The 21,189-nt window shown below is 42.0% G+C and overlaps 1 protein-coding gene across 1 annotated transcript; it reads left to right on the top strand.

Annotated features, from left to right (window-relative positions):
* Nucleotides 1-1,779: 1,779 nt before the first annotated feature.
* LOC307227842 (transient receptor potential cation channel subfamily M member 1-like) lies at nt 1,780-20,453 on the top strand (the record flags this gene model as incomplete). Its single annotated transcript, XM_079997286.1, has 18 exons — nt 1,780-1,837; nt 2,170-2,270; nt 3,370-3,540; nt 3,659-3,793; nt 6,770-6,820; nt 7,066-7,206; nt 7,970-7,999; nt 8,356-8,648; nt 8,906-9,134; nt 9,241-9,372; nt 10,989-11,126; nt 11,232-11,360; nt 11,868-12,119; nt 12,538-12,712; nt 18,339-18,483; nt 18,600-18,802; nt 19,023-19,155; nt 19,283-20,453. The coding sequence occupies 18 exons, from the start codon at nt 1,780-1,782 to the stop codon at nt 20,451-20,453; spliced, it is 3,687 nt and encodes a 1,228-aa protein (XP_079853412.1).
* Between the last annotated feature and the right edge of the window lie 736 nt (nt 20,454-21,189).

Raw genomic sequence — 21,189 nt, 5'->3', positions numbered from 1 at the left:
TTTTTCTTTATTGTTACCTTTAGTCTCCTTACCTGGGCTACACTTGAAATCCTCAGATTCAGTAACTAGTAATTTTACTCCTTCATTTACGCCTCCATTATCAATCGCTTGTGTTTTATAACTTGATGAATGATTGTATTCATATGCCCGGAAGAATGAGTTTCTCTGACTTTTCAGACGTCAGTGACACTATGACATTAAGCATTAATCTTGGCTGGCCAGAGCTCACATGCCAGCACTCATCCAATGCCTTCCCTTAACTACACAGTGAAAATAATATTTTCATGACAATAATAATGATAATAATAATCGATAACTTATGTCTCTCTCAGTGATAACTATCAGTATTTACAATAACGCTGTACTTCAATGACAAGGGGGGCATTTACTGCAAAAGGCAACTGTCCTTAACCACTGAAAAGTTCTCACCCCTTTCTTTGTTAAATCCCACAGTCTATCGTGTGTTTATGAACAGCTGGCCGTCATGTGGGATAGTCATGCCTCATACATCCACTTTAGTGGTCAGGCTTGATTTAGAAACATCTCTATTTGCTCGAACAAAGATATGTGTTTACTGCTACAGTTTACTACTGTGTTGTCGGTCAGAAACCAATAATAACATTTCTAAAACTGGAAACACTATGCACATGGTGAAAGAAATATTTCCTCTCACTTTTCTAATATCAAGAAAACCTGATTTAAAAAAAAACAACCCACTTTTCACTTTTCTCTACAAGCATTGAATCTACTGAATAGGCTCACTCCAATCATTCGCAAAAATCCTTTTTTCTTTTATTGTTCCCATGAACTATGTACACATAGTAGATGCCTGTACGTGTTTTTGTTGTTGTGTCCTTCTCTGTCTCTGTACAGCCCGCTTGAAAACCATATTTATGTTAACAATCGAAGGAGCGCCATACAGCGAAACGCGCACATATCGATCTACGTGGTGCTCCATAAGTTACTTTCTATTAGTTTATCAAGTGGTGATGGCAAAAAAGATATTCCTTTTTAAAATTCATTAGGACCTTTATGTTTTTTACAATGACTCTGCAGCCTTATTGCAGTACACTAGTGGGCCACTAAGGGCCTGGGCGACAGGTTGAAATGGCTGTGTTCTAATATTTGGAGTTGTTGCCAAAAAGGAATTGACCCCTGAAAATATTTATAAAAACTGACCTGAACTGACATAAGCTGAGCAGGCGTCGGCCATGAGACAAGCGATCTCATTATTAGCCTGTGGAGCTTGGAAACACCTCAGGAATCTCTGCCACACGGCCTCGTTGTGTTCCAGTCGACATAGCTGTATTATTAGTGTTGTTTCCATACGACCAAGTGGATTTGGAGCGGAACGAGAGTCAACAAAGATGGCACTCATGATGAACTGGCGTGACGCTCGATCTTTAAGCAATTTATCGCAGCAGGAATGTTTTCAAAAGCTTCATAGTCTCATCGGCATAAGTGCTGACTGCAATTAGTCTTGTTCTGTTCTTGCCCCTTAAACACATAAGTGATAACCAAATATAGAAGGTGGAGATACTGTATATGTGTGAGGCAACATTTGGATTCTACTGTTTATTGTACTTCTTACTAGGGAAATTCCAAAAAGCAATTTGGATGCTGTTGATTTGATTTTTTCTTTGTTTTGACACAAAACAAACAAAAAAACTCCCAATATTAATCACAATATCTAAACAAAAAACCCACATGATAACATGACAAGTGAAAAAAATGACAATGAATGAATCTATTTGTGTTGGTCAGATAACAGTGTTCCGCATGGGATCGGAAGGTCAGCAGGACATTGAGATGGCCATTCTGACGGCTCTGCTGAAAGGTAAGACAGAGAAAACTCGTATCCCTTTCACTTATTCTTCTCAATGTTGGGCATTTGCTGAAAATACAGTATGCACTACTGGTACTGGTACTTTGAAAAAGGTTTTCTGTCAATTAAAAGTGATTTCAGTCAGACAACTCATCACATTCAGGATGGGTTCGGGTTAGGCTTAGTGATATGCGTTTGCTTATTGCCTAATGTCTCTGATTTATAGCATATGTGTTTGTTATGTTTGGGTCTAGTACAAAACAACTAAGAGGATAAAGAGAACGAGTGAACTTATTAGATTTGGGCTAAGCCAAAATAAAAACATATGTATCATGTGATTTCAGGCACAAATGCCTCAGCTCCAGACCAGCTGAGTCTGGCTCTCGCCTGGAACAGAGTGGACATCGCACGCAGTCAGATATTCGTCTACGGTCACCACTGGCCTGTACGTTTGTCCATCTATCATTAATTATTATTCTTATTATGTATCTGTAGAACCCAGACCGGTAGCTGAGCAAGTTAAAGGGGCAGAAGGCAGAAAGCACGATAGGGCCCTTCAACCACTATACTACCACAGTATTTATACAGTATATATACAGTGTGTATATATATATATATATATATATATATATATATATATATATATATATATATATATATATATTTGTTTATTTATATTTATTTTCTAATATATATATAAAACACGCATATATATACATGACACAGTCCCGTGTGCAGTGGACAAGACAGGTTCAGAAAAGCACTATACTGTTGCGTTATGGCCTTGCTTGACGTTACATCGCTTACCAACAAACACATTAACATGGCCGCCTGCTTAACTGTGGGGCTTACAAGCCTGGTTACATCTTTCTCACGCAAATCCAAAGCATTTGAGACATCATCGCAAAACCCGCAGATGGCCACTGCACAGCACTGGGGCTTACACGACGCACGCAGGCTATGCAAGTTTACTAAACATTATTTAGATCGTGCACAGCAGCGCGCGCACACAGAAGAGTTCAGCACCACCGACCAGAACCACCTCCATCCCCCTCCTCACACACCTGCCTGCGAGGTTTTGTTGTTGCGGTGCCTGTTCTTTGTCTCGGGCTGTTGCGGACGGTCAACTGGGCTCAGCGGGGATGCATCGCTGATGACGTCAGGTTCATTTGGAGTCGCAATACGAGGATGATGAGGACGAACTGTTGTTCGCTGAACTTCGCACATTCAAACTAGTAAACAGTGATGATGACGTACAGGCAGCCTTTATTACCCGCCATACATTTGGAGGCAATTCACTCATACATCTGCATGTTGTAGCGTTAACTGTGAGCGTGCAAATAAAACAACATTTAAAAATCATTTAATTAATTTAATGGTTTTATTTGAGTCATGACTCAAATTGTTGTCAATTTACTACCAACCATGACCGTAATTCCTATGTGACTTAGGTGGTGTATAAACAGGTGGTCAGGAGTCTCGGGCCCCCGTGCATCCCTGCCCCTGAACCAGAGGCCCATGTTTAAGATGTCTTTCCTCCACAGCCTGTGAGTGCGCTGCCTACCGACCGTCCCAAAAGCCCATCGTCCGCCCCACGTGCTGCGACGGGAGGTGGAGGGAAGGGGAAAGCCCGGGGCAAGAAGGGGAAAGGAGGCAAAGCCAAACCTGAGCCTCCCGAAGAGACGGATCCCAGGAAGTTAGAGCTGCTCAACTGGGTAAATGGAAACTAAACTAAACTTATGGTAACATACTATACTAGTCATTCCAGTCATGACTGGCACGCCCGTGTCCTGCCTGGTGTCATGTCATGACAACGTGTTGTTTACCCTGAAGGTCAACTCTCTGGAGCAGGCCATGATGGACGCCCTGGTGCTGGACAGAGTGGACTTTGTCAAGCTGCTGATTGAGAATGGAGTCAACATCCATCACTTCCTCACCATCCCACGCCTGGAGGAGCTCTACAACACGGTGAGCGGGAACAAAAACTCCCCGGTAAAAACTTATATAGACACCGATCAGCCAAAATATTTATACCACTGTCAGGTGAAGTGAATAACATTGCTCATATTGTTCCAGTGGCACCTGTCAAGGGGTGGGATATATTAGGCAGCAAGTGAGTTCTTGAAGTTGATGTGTTAGAAGCAGGAAAAATGGGCAAGCGTAAGGATCTGAGCCGCTTTGACAAGGGCCAAGTTGTGATGGCTAGACGATTGGGTCACAACGGCAGGTTTTGTGTGGTGTACACAGTATGCGGTGGTTTGTACCTACCGAAAGTGGTCCAAAGAAGGACAACTGGTGAACTGGCAGCAGGGTCATGGCGCCCAAGGCTCGTTGATGCGCTTGGGGAATGAAGTCCAGCCCGTCTGGTTCGATCCCACAGAAGAGCTACAGTAACACAAATCACTGAAAGGGTTAATGCTGTTATGATAGAAAGGTGTCAGAACACACAGTGCATCACAGCTTGCTGCGTATGGGCATGGGCATGGGCATGTGAGCATTCGAAATGGACCATGGAGCAATGGAAGAAGGTGGTCTGCTCTGATGAATCACATTTTCTTCCACATCATGTGGATGGGCGGGGTTAGGGTCTGATCCGATGGAGCATCTGTGGGATGTGCTGGAACAACAAGCCCGACCCATGAAGGCCCCCCCTCACAACTTCCAGGACTTAAAGGATCTGCTGCTCACGTCTTGGTGCCAGATACCACAGGACACCTTAGTGGTGGTGTTAATGTTGTGGCTGATCGGTGTATTTATAATATATACAGTAAGTTATATGATATTATATACACAGTAATTTTCTTTGGCCACATTGAATTCAAATCAGAACCCAGGAAAATGTTACACTGTCAGCCATTTCAGCCTCAATAATGAAGATAGTGTTTCATATTAAGAAATTGAATGCAAATTCTATGCTATTTATTTGGGTAGGAAATGGAATGGAGACAACTGTTTTTTTAACGAACCCTTGTCATTTGTAGCCCCCATTAAAAGGCACTACAAAAAATATATAATATTTATCCCAAGAGGCATAATGTAGCGAGAGTACAGTATCAGTCTGTAGAACTATTCACACCAGTGCTTCAGAAAGTGTTGTCACAAAAGTCAACACAGTTGTAGTGTGTAGTAATCTACTTTTCCTTGAAAGTCTTTCTTCATTTCTTCTACCGGAATTACTTCTCTACGCCTCCACTTTAGTTTAGGGTGCAGGATTTGAGTTGACAAACATTGAGCGCAGCAGTTGGAAAAGCTTAAAATCCGAGATCATTTGCATTACTAGTAAATCCACAGCTAAGAGCCCAAAACCCAAAGCCTGGGAATAAAAAAAATAAAAAATTGACACTAGTATAAAAATATCAATTTGACTGCACATTGACCATGTAACAGCAAGGAAAAGATTTTGGCAAATTGCTTCCAGACTGAGATTTTTACTTTCAAAGATGGAGAACAAGCAACATGCATGAAGTGCATCCCTGTATGTAATATGAGAGGAAATATATTATCTGTATTTTCTGCATAACATAATAATAATAAATTGCATAATAATAATACTTACCCAATATACGGTATTTTTTTAATTTAGCCTGACACAGATATGCGCCAAACTTCTGGAAAACTATTTGGGAACAAAGGATTCTCCAGCAGCCATATTGTCTTCATCGTGTCTTTTTTTTTTTTTTTTATCAATGGGCATAAAACATGCATCCGCGGTGCATCAAGCCATTATTATATCACTATACACCCACGTCCAGATGTGAATAATCTTAATCTGCTCCTCTAAAAGACATGCATTTAAAGCAACTTGCTCTGAGGTCACATTATTTTGGGATTAAAATGTGTGTGACTCTTGCAGTGCACGTTATGTAACGTCTTGTTATCTTTGCCCCAGTTGGGATAATGAGAACACCGCCAGGGTTAAAGGTTACAATTCCACTGTAGTTTAATGGCCAATGCCAAGGCCGTCAAAAATGGGGATATAATAATGAGGCATATTAATTATATTGATTTTTTAAATTCTTTTTTGATTACTGTTATAATGCTACTACAATATATACTAATTTATACTGTTTTTCTGGCCTTTAAAGGCGACCTATTGTGAAAAACTCACTTTTTCAGTGGGTCTCTGATGGGCCTACGAACCCGTCCGTTTGTTCTGAGCTGTCTGTTTCAGAAAAAATGTCCTGAAATGAGCCATTCACATTTGCAGCCAACCCTTAGGGCACAGAGGGGAGAGTTAGTAATACCAACTGTGCGTGAAGAAACTGCAGATGATGGAAATTTAAATTTTTTTAGGCTGCGGCGGCGTAGGCTGCGGCGCGCAATCCGGTGTGTGTTTCTCCAAACAAAACCATTGAAAATAATGCGTTTGTGTTTTTATTGTAGATGTTTTTATTTTATTTTATGTCATTTTGCAATGTTTACATGAAACAAAAAATCCCCACGCCCTGTGATGTCGCGGGGCGGTGTCCGTGTCTCCCACAAGTTTGGAGCACAGCAACCAAAGTCGGAACTATCTTTTAAAGGAGGCCTTGTAGATCTAATATGAGTTTCAGCAACTGGATTGCTTATTTCTCACCTCAAATTTGTTCAGAAACAGATTTTGGTGGCCTGATTAGGTGAAATCAGTGAGAGTTACTCAGTAAATACAACGAAACCTGTAAGCCATGCTCAAACCCCATTGGCTCACAGAACTCGGGCCTCAGGAGAAAAAAACAACCGTTTTGGAATAAGGTGGTATCGGGGCATGTTAGAATGGTTAGAATGCATAATCTGTGTGTTATTTTCAGCAGAAAACTTCAGAAACACGTGGAACCTCAGAGACCTTTATTAACTTGTGTAAAAAGGAGCGTAAGAGGTCCCCTTTAAATCAAAATGTGTATTTTTACGTTTTTAATTTCTGTCCATTTTTCTCTCTTTTTTTTTTTTCCTTTTTGTCTCATACAGAGGCTGGGGCCAGCCAACACACTACACATTATGGTCAGAGACGTAAAAAAGGTAACTGCGCTATTTTTTGATAACAAGGAGTTGAGTTTAGAGACAATTTGTCGATAGGTAAATGTCCAGGCAGCAATTTTGCTGAAGCTTGACATCTGAGCTCATAGTTTATCTGAGGAAAAACTGAATTTCATATTCAGAGACCAGGGAAACTTCTACTTGAACGACAAAGCAGCTGCTATCCACATTTAGTATCATAATATACCTATACTGCTGCATATGAATGAATGAATGCGATTTTTCAGGGAAATCTTCCACCAGATTACCAGATCACCTTGATCGATATTGGGCTGGTTGTGGAATTCCTGATGGGAGGAGCCTACCGCTGCAAGTATACAAGGAAGAGCTTCAGGGCACTCTACAACAACCTGTATGGTCTAAAAAGGGTGAGACCACACATGCACATGCAACATAATAATAATAATCATAATAATGATAATTATAATTATAATAAATATACAGTAGCTGCAGGCAGCAATACACAGAGTCCATTTGAGTCGTGTTAGTGATGAATTACATTTTGAAACGTTCTACGTTTTTCAACGTATTCCTAGTACATGAACGCATCATTCATTCCCACAGTCAGGTCGGCTCGATGTTGTCGAGTTTCTGTGGTTTAATGGGTGTTTTTGCGTCCAAGTTTTTTTGACGGGTTACTATTCCATGAAACTGGAAAACAGTTGACGTTTCTACATGATTATTTACAATTTTCAGTATACTATGTACTGATTCGTATGAAACTCCTTATGCACTCGTATATTTTCTTACGACTTCCGTGAATCGGTCAAAGTAAGGAAGACCACAACGCTGCATGTAACACAGGGTTTATATTGGAACAGAATGTCTTCATTTACAAAAAGACCAAAGAGATAAAACAATCAATTGAACAGCCAGGTAAGTCGGTACATAAACACACACAAACGCGGCTATCGATTTGGATAAAACTTGAACCACGACGCGTCTGTGACTCCTGATGCTAACGACACCTCAACCGCGTCTGTCCTGTTTGGGACACTTTGAGGCCAAAAAATTCAGAGAATAATAAAAATCCGAAAAATTACAATCGGGGGTGGATGCCTAAATAAACATACTCTATACTGCCTAATTATGTACATTCTTCTGAAATCTTCTGATTTTCTTTCCCTGCAGCCAAAAGCTCTGAAACTACTTGGAATGGAGGTATGTTGCTTATTTTAAAGCAGAAGTTAAGTTTTTTATGAAGTTATTTATAAGATATACAGTTGCCCGTCCTCTTGTCAGTCACCTACAAGTCTCGGTCACCTACAAGTTTCTTGTAGGTGACCGATCTAAGAAAAAAGGACTAAGGCCACATAAATAAAGTTGCCATGTGAAACTAAATGTTCAGAATGTCAGAATTCTGAAAATAAGTAATTATTCTGAGAATAAAAATAAACTCTGAATTCTCAGGTTAACCTCAGAACTCAAATAAACTTTTACACATAGCAATATTTTTTTCATGTGGCCGCTCATCATATCCTGTATTCATCCGTGTATCAACCGTCCGATCCTTCCAGGACGATGAGCCGCGTTCAAAGGGCAAAGGCAAGAAAAACAAGAAGAAGGAGGAGGAGATCGACATTGACATGGATGACCCCGAGGTCAGCAGGTTCCAGTTCGCCTTCCACGAGCTGATGGTGTGGGCGGTGCTGATGCGGCGCCAGAAGATGGCGTTGTTCCTGTGGCAGCGTGGTGAGGAAGCCATGGCCAAGGCCCTGGTGGCCTGCAAGCTCTACAAGGCCATGGCCCACGAGTCCTCGCAGAGCGAGATGGTGGACGACATCTTCCAGGACCTGGAGAACAACTCCAAGTGAGTCAGCCAGGCGCTGGCGTTTGGAGGTCAAGTCGAGTCCATTTCTTTCAAAACCCAATATGTATACAATTAACGAAAAATCGAATGAAATGGGAAGAATTAAATGTTTAAGAAAGGAGGAGATATGAGCAACTCTCAAGTTACAAGTTCAAAACGAGAAAGAAGTCACGTAAAGTCCCATAATCGTCGTTAAATAGAACATCTTCTCGGTCTTCTTCAAGGACTTATTTATATTCCTGTTCCATGTCTCCCAGGGAATTTGGCCAGCTGGCCTACGAGCTGCTGGACCAGTCATACAAGCACGACGAGCAGGTGGCCATGAAGTTGCTCACCTACGAGCTGAAGAACTGGAGCAACTCCACCTGCCTGAAGCTCGCCGTGGCCGCCAAGCACCGGGATTTCATCGCCCACACCTGCAGCCAGATGCTGCTCACCGACATGTGGATGGGATGTCTGAGGATGGGCAAGAGCAACGGGCTGAGGGTACGTCCACGATGACACCCCGCTCCCCCCCGAATATTCCCAGCACGATTAAAACAAAAGCAGTCAAACGGCAAAGTTGGTGGTTACTACCTGGTTTCTCTTGCAGGTGATCCTAGGAATCGTTTTTCCGCCTTCGATTCTCCTCCTGGATTTCCGACTCGGAGAGGAAGCCATGCATCATTCTTCCAAGGAGAAAGAAGAGAGCAAGGACAGAGAGGATGACAACAAGTCCAGCAAGGTACAGGAAATAGGAAGTGATCAGATTGAGTAGCAAAACCACCAAAATACTTTCATTCAGCATTGGATGATTGAACAGACTGGAAATAGTCAATTGCCAAAGCTTGATAAAAGTATAATTGCATTGTTTTTTTTATATATATATTTTTTTTTTGTTATAACTATACAGTGTGAAAATTGCAATAACACAAAGTGCACAATTGCACACTTTGGGCCGAATTCACAAAAGGATTGCGTGCCTTTTACAGCTGCTAAACTGGCGCAAATAACAGAAATCGCGAGCCTCTAATTCACAAAGCACCCACAAATGGTGAAATGCACCACTAACTGCACTGCACACAAATAGCGTCTCGGTGCGCCGGTGCTATTTGCGCGTATTTAAATGAGGTATTATGCATGCATTTAGTGCAAAATTGGCCCCTTCCTATGCAAATGAGCCTCGTTGAAAGAAATGTCCAATTCACAAAAAGCCACACGCAGGAAGAGTGAAATTATTTCCATCTGCGAAAAAGTTGGTGGTCACTGGGCGAGCAAAAACAAAAAAAAGGCCAAAAATGCAACCAAATTTTTAAAAAAGGCACGGGTGCACGATCGTCTTCAGAGAGGGGGTGCAATTGAAGTGCATTTATTAGGGGTGTCACGCCGAGACTTTCCAGTGATCTATAAATTATATTTTCACATTATTATTCAAATTATTATTACTGTCACGGCATCTGAAGGTAGCAATGCCAGTCCGCTGTGGTTTTAAAACGCACTCCAAAGGCAACTTTAAATAATTGATTGTAGAAAAAAAGGCATTACAAACGGTAAAAAAAAATGGTTCTATATTCCACATAATTTAACTCAGAAGATATTTAAAAACAACTCAAAGTTGAAGGGAATAGCGAGAAAGTGGTCTGCCCGACACTGCTTCTGCAGTGGTCTAAAGATTGAAGTTGTTTTTTTTTGATTGGAGTGAATTTTTTTTATTTAAAAATAAGGTTATTATATACTGAAGAGTATTAGGGCCACACAAAAAAAAAAATTAATACCCCTGTGTTTCGAGAATAACCGCTGGATTCCAAAGCTCGGGGAAGCCACAGAGCGGTCAGAGCGGAGAATTGCACCCCCTGCGTCTTGAAACGGGTGAGGGGCCCAGGGATGCGCTATGGGGTGGGCATTGCACCCCAACGCGCCTAAATGCGTGTAATGGAGAGGGAGCGATCGGAGCAGAGCGCGGATAGCGAAGCACCCGCTCTATCACGCATTTGCCCTTTCCCAGTCCCTCACTTTCCAAACAAAAGAATGTTTTTATTTTAGATGTATTTATTTTACTAGGTTTCCCAATTAAACTAAACAAAAAAAGCCCTGTGCCACCATTTATACTTTGCCACATGCACAAACGCAAAACAAGGGGAAATACTAATGATGTGCGCAGGCACATCATTAGCACAATACATTTTTTTGTCGGACGGCAAAACGACGCAGATAGCGGGAGCAATTGATTCATGGTGCTATTTGCAGCCGCAACTAATTCTTTGTGAATTCGCCTCTTTGTGTCCACCTCGGTTTTAGGGAAATCATTATAGTTAAGGGAAAGCAACTACCTAATAGTAATTGATGTGGTTGTGTCTTCAGGACGGTGTCTCCAACATGGACACCATGTCCAAGAAAGGTGATGAAGAGGACCGGCAGAAGAAACAGAGAAAGGTTCCCATCGCCAAGAAGATCTACGAGTTCTACAACGCTCCCTTCACCAAGTTCTGGTTCAACACGGCAAGTGGACGATCGATCTTTCAATGTACTTAGCTCTTTATGAAGTAGCCTAGTTTCATTTCCAGGTGTGTAATATCCTTATACCTCACTATCTCTTCACTTCAGATTTCCTACCTGGTGTACCTCATGTTGTACAACTACATCATCCTGGTGAAGATGGAGCGCTGGCCCTCGCTGCAGGAGTGGATCGTCATTTCTTACATCATCACTCTGGGACTGGAGAAAGTCAGACAGGTGCATGGAGCTTTGGTTTCTCGACAGTTTTTCATTATCATGATTCGGACTTTAATCTGAGAGCCCTTAGTGTTTCGCTGTATTACCTTTGTAAGATAATAGTATCAAATAATAGGCAGATATGTGCTGATTCTTCTTAGGTGTTACCTGCAGAGGCCTAATCCTGTTTTGCAGTTATTTCTTGATAAAAAAACTGTTGACAAAGTTGTAAAAATTCCAAATCTGTTTTCATACTATTATGAAATTGTTTAAAATGTGATGGGAATTGAGAAAGGCAACCTTATAGATATTGTCAAAAAACTTTTTTTTATCATAGAGTGATTTAATTGTTTGTGGTCCAGAACTTTACTCGTAAACGGGCATGAGGTTGCTTCTCTGATTTGTATTACCATTATGTGCATTGAGAGCAGCCTCATGTTTTCGCTACCAAATCTAAAAACAGAAAGCTGAAAGAAAACGAAAACTACAGTAAAAACACAGTCACGAAGCTGTGTCCTTTGCCCTCAGATCCTGATGTCGGAGCCCGGGAAGCTGAAGCAGAAGATCAACGTGTGGCTGGAGGAGTACTGGAACATCACGGACCTGGCGGCCATTTCCGTCTTCCTGATCGGCCTCCTGCTGCGGCTGCAGAACGAGCCCTACATGGGCTACGGCCGCGTCATCTACTGTGTGGACATCATCTTCTGGTACATCCGGGTCCTGGACATCTTTGGAGTCAATAAGTACCTGGGTCCCTACGTCATGATGATCGGCAAAATGGTACGGTATTTGTTGTTATAGATTAAAAAAGCTGTCTTACATAATAAAATATATATATCTTATATTGTCCAGTATAATTGATCAATATATCAATATATTTAATATGTATAATTCTATATTCAATAACTCTATATAACTGAATATATATGATACATGTTTCTAGCAATAAGCAATTGGATTCTTAGTATTTATAACACAGATGAGTAGAATACTTGATTCTGATATATCAATAGCGCCAATCAGCGGTTAGTTATTTCTGAATAATGACAACTAAATAATGACTGTTGTCACGGGTAACCACTTCTTTGACTGAATTCACGTACCCTGCATCACGATGCCGGCATCGCTACAGTGTCGGGGGATATTTGCGAAAATGACTGGCCGGCTGTACATTATCCCTGTTTATGCTGTGTTCCAGATGATCGACATGCTGTACTTCGTGGTGATCATGCTGGTGGTGCTGATGAGCTTTGGCGTGGCGCGGCAGGCCATCCTCCACCCGGATGAGGAGCCCACGTGGCGTCTGGCCCGGAACATCTTCTACATGCCCTACTGGATGATCTACGGAGAGGTGTTTGCGGACTCGATAGACCGTAAGACTAGAGTTCATAGTAAGATTCTGTTTCCTGTTAAATGGGCAGATGATCTGTTTTCTCCTATGTGGCCAAATCTGTTTGATTCCCATTGTGACGTTTCTTCACCGTTCATCTATTCTACACACACACATATATGTTAACTACACGCACACGCACACGCACACGCACACGCGCGCACGCACACACACACACACACACACACACACACACACACACACACACACACACACACACACACACACACACACACACACACACACACACACACACACACACCATCATGATGTTTGTGGTGTTTGAATATGTGTCCAGTGCACCCTCTGCTGGTGTGTTTTCAAATGTTAAATAGTTCCAAATTTCATTGGATCTGTTGATTTTTGACATTTAAACTTACGTGTTCCCTAATTAAAGAAAAATCTAGTAGTCTAGTAATCTAGTAGTCTAGTAGTTGAACACTGCTAATGTTTTAGAACCCTAGATCATCTCGTTCTCTTTGAACATAAACAAAAATCAATTTAATTTTGTGTGTATTCATATGAATAAGAGGATTGTTTTTTTGTATGTCTAAAAAAATTGTTAGATCTATTTTGTTATGACGATCATCTGCCTGGTAGATATGAAATGGTGTAGTAATCCCATTCAAAGTCTGGATCCATGCCTGGCTGCATGGCTTCCACTTTTAATGTTAATTCTGCCATGAAATACAGACAGCACAAACAGAGGACTCCAGAGAGGAGTCTTATTTAACACCACTATAAATATTAAAATGTACATTTACATTTTTTCATTTAGCACAGGGGTTCTCAAACTGGGTTCTGAACTGGTCGCCAGATGATTTTCCGAATATGCGCAAAAATAAGGATATATATATATATATTTTTTTAATTAAATACATTTTGACAAAATAAAAATACTTTTTCAGAAATAATTCTTTCAGCTAAATTATTCAGTAGATGCACAATGAATAACTTCAAATTTTAGGTAAGAAAGGGGCCGACAGAAAGAGACGCGCGCATCCCTGTAACTATAGCAACTCACTCTCCCACTCCTGTCCCCATCAGCACAGCCTGCACAGGAGAAGAGGAGACACTTTGCTGACACAAAAGCTGCTGCTGCGCTGACTCTCTGATCAGCGTGCATGGGAATAAATGCCAGTGTGATAGCAGTGTATATATTTCACTTTACAAGCTTCATTTGATCAAAATGTTGGACATTCCTTCTGGTTGCGGAACAATTGGTCAAAATGTGGGACTGTCCCACACAAATCGGGACATTTGGTCACCCATCGAGCGATATGGACGATGATGGGTTGGAAAGTAACATAGCAGCTCATGAAATATAATGTTAATTATATCAAAAACAATAGCAGCACAAATGATCATTTTTACACCACAGATCAGCACAAAGGCAGCACAGATGGCAATGATTTTATTCAAATTCTAATCACTTGGGGTGTCAACTCCAGGGAGGTTACTAAGTGTGCTCAACTATTCTTAACAATTGTTAGATCGAACATCAGCAAGTCGGCACGCCGTGGTCGTTAGACCTTTGGACTTTATTTTTAATGGTTGCCAGCCAAAAAGTTTGAGAACCCCTGATTTAGCAGATGCTTTTGTCTAATGCGACTTACATGAGAGGCTAGAAACATGAGAGGCTAGAAACAATCAAAGCATACATCAACCATTGGAACAACCTTCAACTTAAGTGCATGGAGCACCTGTCTCTTAATTCAACTAGATACATTACAAGTGTAAGATGCTGTAAAGAATCTGAATAAAATAGTGCCGTTAGTAAAAAAAAAATGTTTTTTTATATGCAGTATGATAAGTACTCATGCTGTAAGTGCATTATGCAAATACAACTTAAAACTTGTCAACATTAAAATCAACATAAACAAGAATACTTAGTCATAGCTAGGAAAGCTAGAACAGGGTCATGTATTCAGGTGTTCCTGAAAAAGCAGGGTCTTCAGGTGTTTCTTGAAGGTTGTGAGTGTTCTGCCAAGCGTAACAAGCTAGGGAGCTCATTCCAACATCGGGGCACCACACAAGAGAAGAGTCTGGATTGAGAACTTGTTCCACGCAATGGAGGCACCACCAGTCGCCAGTGCAGACTTCAGAGAGTGGGTTGGGGCGTATGGCCTGATACATGATGCAATGTGTTTGGTTGCAGATCCAGTAACTGCCCTGTAGGCCAGCATCAAGGATTTTAACTTGATGTGGGCAGCCATAGGGAGCCAGTGGGGAGAGATGAAGAGAGGTGTGACGTGTGCACGGTTCTGCTGGTTGAAAACGAGGCTCGTTGCTGCATTCTGAATGACAGGTACCGCCTGATCCTCCTAATGGTGTGGAGAGTCTGCAGGACCGGGAGACAGAGGGCATTCAGTCAGAAAAGGTAGCTGATCGTCAATAACTACCCCAAGATTTCTACCAGACTTGGATGATATGATGACGAGCTGAGCTGAACATTTATGTGGTGTTGAATGGTTGGACTTACCGGATGATGAGGAGCACTGTCTTAGGGAGATTCAGTTGGAGGTGGCATTCCTGCTTCCAGACTGAGATGTATGTGGGGCGTGCCAAGATTGCAGAGACAGTGGTATCTCCTGGAGAGGAGAGGTAGAGCTAAGTGTCAGCAGTGTAACAGTGGTTGAAGAGATAATGACCAATCCCAGTGAGGAGGTCAACAGTGAGAAGGAAAGAAGGCAGAGACATATCCCTGTGGGACACCAGTCCTTAGGTGGTTTGATTTGGACACCTCTCCATTCCACGACACACTCTAGGATCTACCCGAGGGGTAAGACTCAAACCATCTGTGATGTGACTCAGACCTGTATTACCAAGCTCAGAAAGACTGTACAAGAGAACACGATTGTTAACAGTGTCAAAGGCTGCGGCTAAATTGAGCAAAATCAGAACCGGTAACTTATGGGTAGCTCTTGCTGCCAGCAGAGTGTAATAAACACTCGCTGAGATCCCGGAACTTTTCTTAATCCCCAAACAATAAAGGTGTCAACTGGGATAGTCACAAGGCAATGAAGTGGACTTTAATCCCAAGATAACGAAACAAAAGAGATGTGAAGATGATCAAGTGACTCTGTTTTGATATTTCAGCTGAGACCTGGTCAATAGAGACTGACCCGACTCCCTCTCCCTTCCCCTATATCTCCCATGCACACACACATTCTTCCCTTTTAACTGTGTCTCACACTGAGAGCTTTATCTCCAGGACAGTGTCATAAATTATGGAGGCAGCCTTAAGGGAAAACCCATGGAATGTCTTTGTGTTTAAGATTAGTCAGAATTAATGTGAATCCATGTTAAATCAGTCAGTAATTAAAGTTACATTATTTTTGCAGATACTTCTTTGAAAAATGATTAAACTTTTATCACTGTAAAATTCTAAATGATGAACTTACAAGACGTCGCTTCAATTTATAAATTTTTCATGTGGCCATACTGCCATCTAGTGACCAATGGATATAAATCTCTGGATTCATTTTCATGTGGCCATAACACCATCTAGTAACCGGATAGAAATCTCTGTACCCACTCAGATTGCAATTTTATTTTGAATTGTGTAGTCAGACTAAGGGTGATAACTTTATGCCATGTATTAGAAGTGTGAGAAATTATGTTTTAATATCTAGTAATTAGAAATCGTCTTAACTGTTAATTAGTCACAAATTGTATGTTTGTGATGTTTATATATAAAACATTATCACAAGAGTTAAAGTTTGAACCACCAATTTGATAAGCATAGCGATGTAGAAAGTCATGTGACTTTTGCGTGTAAAGTTAAATTTCATTCACTAGTCAGGAAAACATCAGCAGCCAAGAGAGGATCTGCCTCAAACTCTGCCTCCAATAGTTTGTGTCCAACTCCGCCTATTCTGGCCAATGTTCAAAAAGAGCACGCCCCCCCATTTTTGCCTCAGACTAGCCCTCACCCTTGAGCTCAAGAGATTTCTATTTAATTTAATTTAGAACTTTATTTTAGTTTAGGTTTCAAAGTCTTTTCTTTCAGTGTTTGTTTTCGCTTAAAGTCTCCCCACTCAATTCATTTTTATCATTGAACGAGTTTGCTTCAGTTACCCAACTGAAGAACTCTTCTTATGTTCTTTTTGTTATATTGTATCACTAAACCTTGCGGTTTTTGCAACATCATGTTTTTCCCTTTGGAAGTTTTTCCCTGACCCACGAAAGAATCAAGCCTAGCTGATTGAAGTTAGTGTAGCCAGATTAATTGTATTTGACACTCAGCTACGACCTCAGAAGAACACAGGAACCATTGCCAGGCAGTCACCTGAGAACAGAGTCAACTGCTCCCCGGCCGATCCGGCCCCCCTGAAGTTATGTCCCCGCACTTCGTAGCAGGACCTCCTCTGTTTGGTTAACCATCCTGGTTCACCTGGGTTCAGCTGGACTCGCACACGGCAGAGCCCGAAGTCACTGGCAGATGAACCGGTGGTTCAGCTGCCGCAGCAGACAAAACTATGTCTACAAACTTTGGGAATCAGATTAAACTCTCTACTGACTCTGCAACACTTAGACAAAGGCTTCCAATCTGCTTCATGATACGAGTTGATGTCGAATTAAATGAGTTTCCCTTTTAGAAAAGTAAACCGCCCTGATCGTGAGTCCTGCTGTTATTATTTAATTCATTTTGAGGAGAGTCACATAACTTCCTACCCCACTTTTGTCCCTGCGTTAAAATTTTGACCTAATTTAAAATCCTGTATTCATTTTATTATTATATATTTTACTATTATTTTCTTTATCATAGACTGTATTTTACTATTATTAAATTCATAATATATTTTACTATTATCTAATTTATTCAATTATTTACCATGATAAAATAAATCCCATTTATCTAAAATAAGTTTGTCTGCTTTTATTTAAAAAAAATTTAAGACAAAGGTAATTGTATCGGAAGAGAACTCCAATATGAACTCCATATTATGAGACTGATCAGTTACAGTTATGTGGTTTATTTTAGTTTCATCCAATATAGTGGTGGTGCCCTCATTTTATAAAAGTCATTTGTTATGATCATTTAATAATTTAATAAACTATATAACTACAGCTACATTTTGGTGCCGTTTTAAATGAGTGCGATTTTTAACTTCTGAGATATCGCTACATTGGTGTGCCTTCATTTTCTCAGCAAAATAAATCAAATCAATATTCTGAACGTGTAACTCAATGTATTCACTTTTTTAGTAAGTAGCAGTCAACCAGTCATCATCGCAAAATATCGAACTACTAGACAATGTTTACAACATGCGGTCCCCTAAGCCCCTTAGTGAAAACAATGAGCTTTCATCTTTAGCCCAGCTGACTTGTAGTGGACTGGTTGATTGACTGAGTGTACTATTGTTGGAGGGTGTGATAGTTGCACTTAAAATCTCTTGTCTGTTTTCTGCAACTTTTCCTGCATGGCCTGGACCCTTCGCTGTAGTCTATGCGATGGAAATCAACCGTACGTATATCCCTAAAAGAAGGTTTACTCATCATGTACAATACACAAAATCAAAAGAGCATAATATAAATCATTTATAAATGACTCCTGATAAAGTGATTGCATTATTCAATTGGGACAATTGATAACTATTTTCCAGCTCCATGTGGGGACAACATGTATGATGAGGATGGGAAGAAGCTACCTCCATGCATCCCCGGCGCTTGGCTCACGCCTGCCATCATGGCCTGTTACCTTCTGGTGGCGAACATCCTACTGGTCAACCTGCTAATTGCTGTTTTTAAGTATGTCTCTAAAGCCATAGCATTCATAGCCTTTCTTACCCATAATGTGTCAACCTCTTATTCGCATATCGTAAGTCCCTATCAATACAACTATGATGTTTTTAACTCTCTCACAGCAACACCTTTTTTGAGGTGAAGTCCATCTCCAACCAGGTTTGGAAGTTCCAGCGGTACCAGCTGATCATGACCTTCCACGACAGGCCCATCCTGCCTCCTCCGCTAATCGTCTTTCCCCACATCTACATAGTCCTCCGCCGCCTCTTCTGCCGCTGCCGACGCAAGCAGGAGGGAGAGCATGACGAACGAGAGCGAAGCCTCCGTAAGGATCACCTCTAATCACCTCCAGGTCAAATTATCGCCTCAAGTTTTATTTGTGGCACTTTTCCACGGAAAAGCGCCAATAATGTTGCCAAGGTTAGGTATGAATCCCACTCCATATCAGAGGGATGCAAAAAATGGGCATATCAAATGGGTATGCAGTTAGTAACCCGCTGACCAATACGTCACTTGAGAACGCCTTCTCTCACTTTCTCTGGCAGAATTGGTGCTGAACTCAGAAGAGCTGAAGAGCCTGTACGAGTTTGAGGAGCAGTGTGTGGAGGAGTACTTTCGTGAGAAAGAGGACGAGGAGCAGTCGTCCAACAACGAGCGCATCAGGGTCACGTCTGAGAGGTACGAGTCACTGGAGGAACATCAAAAATAACTTATAGACGGATACATCAGACACTATGTGAAGATGTGAAAACCACCGTAGAATGGGAAAGACGATGTTGCTTTGTGCCCAATGTGTTTCTCTCAGGGTGGAGAACATGTTTATGCGGCTGGAGGAGGTGAACGAGCGGGAGCACTCCATGAAGGCTTCCCTGCAGACGGTAGACCTTCGACTGGGCCAGATGGAGGAGTTCTCGGGCAGGATGATGAACGCCCTAGAGAAGCTGGCGGGGGTGGACCGTTCCGAGCTGGTGCGCACCCGGTCCGGCGCCTCGTCCGTCTGTGAACCGTCTGCCCTGCTGCGGCACGGCAGCGTCAACAGTGGCGACGGCTACAGCCTCTACCGCTACCACCTGGAAAACGATGAGCGGTTGTCGGTGTCCGGGGATGCGGAAGGAGGAGGAGGTGGAAGAACGCAGCTGAGCCCCGAGAGATTGGGGAACGCCACCGAGGGAGCTTCTCCACATGGTGACGGGGGCAACCCCATCAAGGAGTACAGAGACAAATTGGAGGTGACGCCGTACAGGGACAAGACTCACTCCAGCTCCAGCGTGGACATCCTGATCTCGCCATGCGAGTCCAACCAGGTGCCCACGGAATCACCATATCCTGAGCACAGCCCCGGTGACACCAGCACGGACGCCCCCCCGTCGGAGAAACCAACCATGGCTATGGAGAAGACAAAACTGGAGGCGGCTATTTCGTACCCCCTGGAGAGGTCGAAAGTCATGCAGTACTTACCCTCGCCGGATCTTGGCGGTTCCACGTCTTCCAATCAGAGATCCATGAGCGGGATTGTTTACAATCCCATGGACAGAGAGGAAGAGGAGACCTGGGCAAAAAATTTCACTTCGGCCGCCCCCCTCCCAGAGACTGGGACAAAGTCGCCCACCATGTCTCGCTGGGGGGCGCACTTCGAGTACAGGGTCCACCCCTCCCCATTCGGACACACGCCGAAGGTCTCAGTGGTGAGGTCTGTAGAGGATGTCTCCAACTCCAACAACCAGGAAGCGTCGCATCGGTCTTCCATGGAGGCGGAGGTTGCAGATTTGGCAGGCAGACCAGAGGCATCAGATGATTCAGAACATTTGATGGTAACCGAGAACAGGATGTACCCTGCACTCAGGTCCAAGAGTCTGAATGTCAACCCTCGCAAGTTGAAGGTGAAGAAGGACAGTCTGGACAAGCTCTGCTCAGCGAGCAGTGTCAAAGACCTGGTGGCTGCGTTTGGCAGACCTGGAGACCTTTCTGGTTCCTAAAGGGGTATTAAAGGGAATGATAACTACCTCTGTATCCAACAGACTAAAATTTCACTCACTGATGTATGGAATGTATTGAATTGGAGGATTTAAATGAAAAACCTCAAGAGAATAACATAAGGCTGTATTTGTGGGTAGCAGTTAACTGGTATGAATATGGCTGTAGTCCCATAGTCAGAATTGTCTGCGTCCTCCACATTTATGTTTTTTAATTACTTTGTTTGAATCCAACTGGGATTAAGAATTTATAGCGTGAGGGGCAATAGACTAGGAGGTAGAGTGGGTCATATAGTAAAACAAAAATTACAGATTTGATCCCTTCTGCTAGCATGCTAGCGCCTTCTGCTAGCATGCTGAAGTGTCCTTGAGCAGGACACTAAAACCCAAATTACTCCTGACGGTGGCTGGTTTATGAATAATTGTGAGTTGCTTTCAACCAAAGCATCTGCTAAATGAACACAGAAAGCTGTAAAGCAGTGATAGGGAGTATAATGCAGATGTGAAGGGCAAAAACAGGTAAATTCACATTTAAAGGTAATCACCTTTAAATGTGAATTTACATGTCGATCAACCTGGTGCTTTAGTGTTCATCTGTAAAGCATTGGTTGAGTTTCCAATGGACAAACAGAATAATTAAAAACTGCATGTTAAACAATAGAAATTTCATTTCTATTACAATTAAATATATATGTTACAAACTGTATTCAGTTCCTAAATATATCAAATGACTATTTGC

The sequence above is a fragment of the Zeus faber genome (genome assembly GCF_960531495.2).
Source record: "Zeus faber genome assembly, chromosome: 3".
Taxonomy (NCBI): Eukaryota; Metazoa; Chordata; class Actinopteri; order Zeiformes; family Zeidae; genus Zeus; species Zeus faber.
This window is presented reverse-complemented; position numbering and strand designations above follow the sequence as displayed.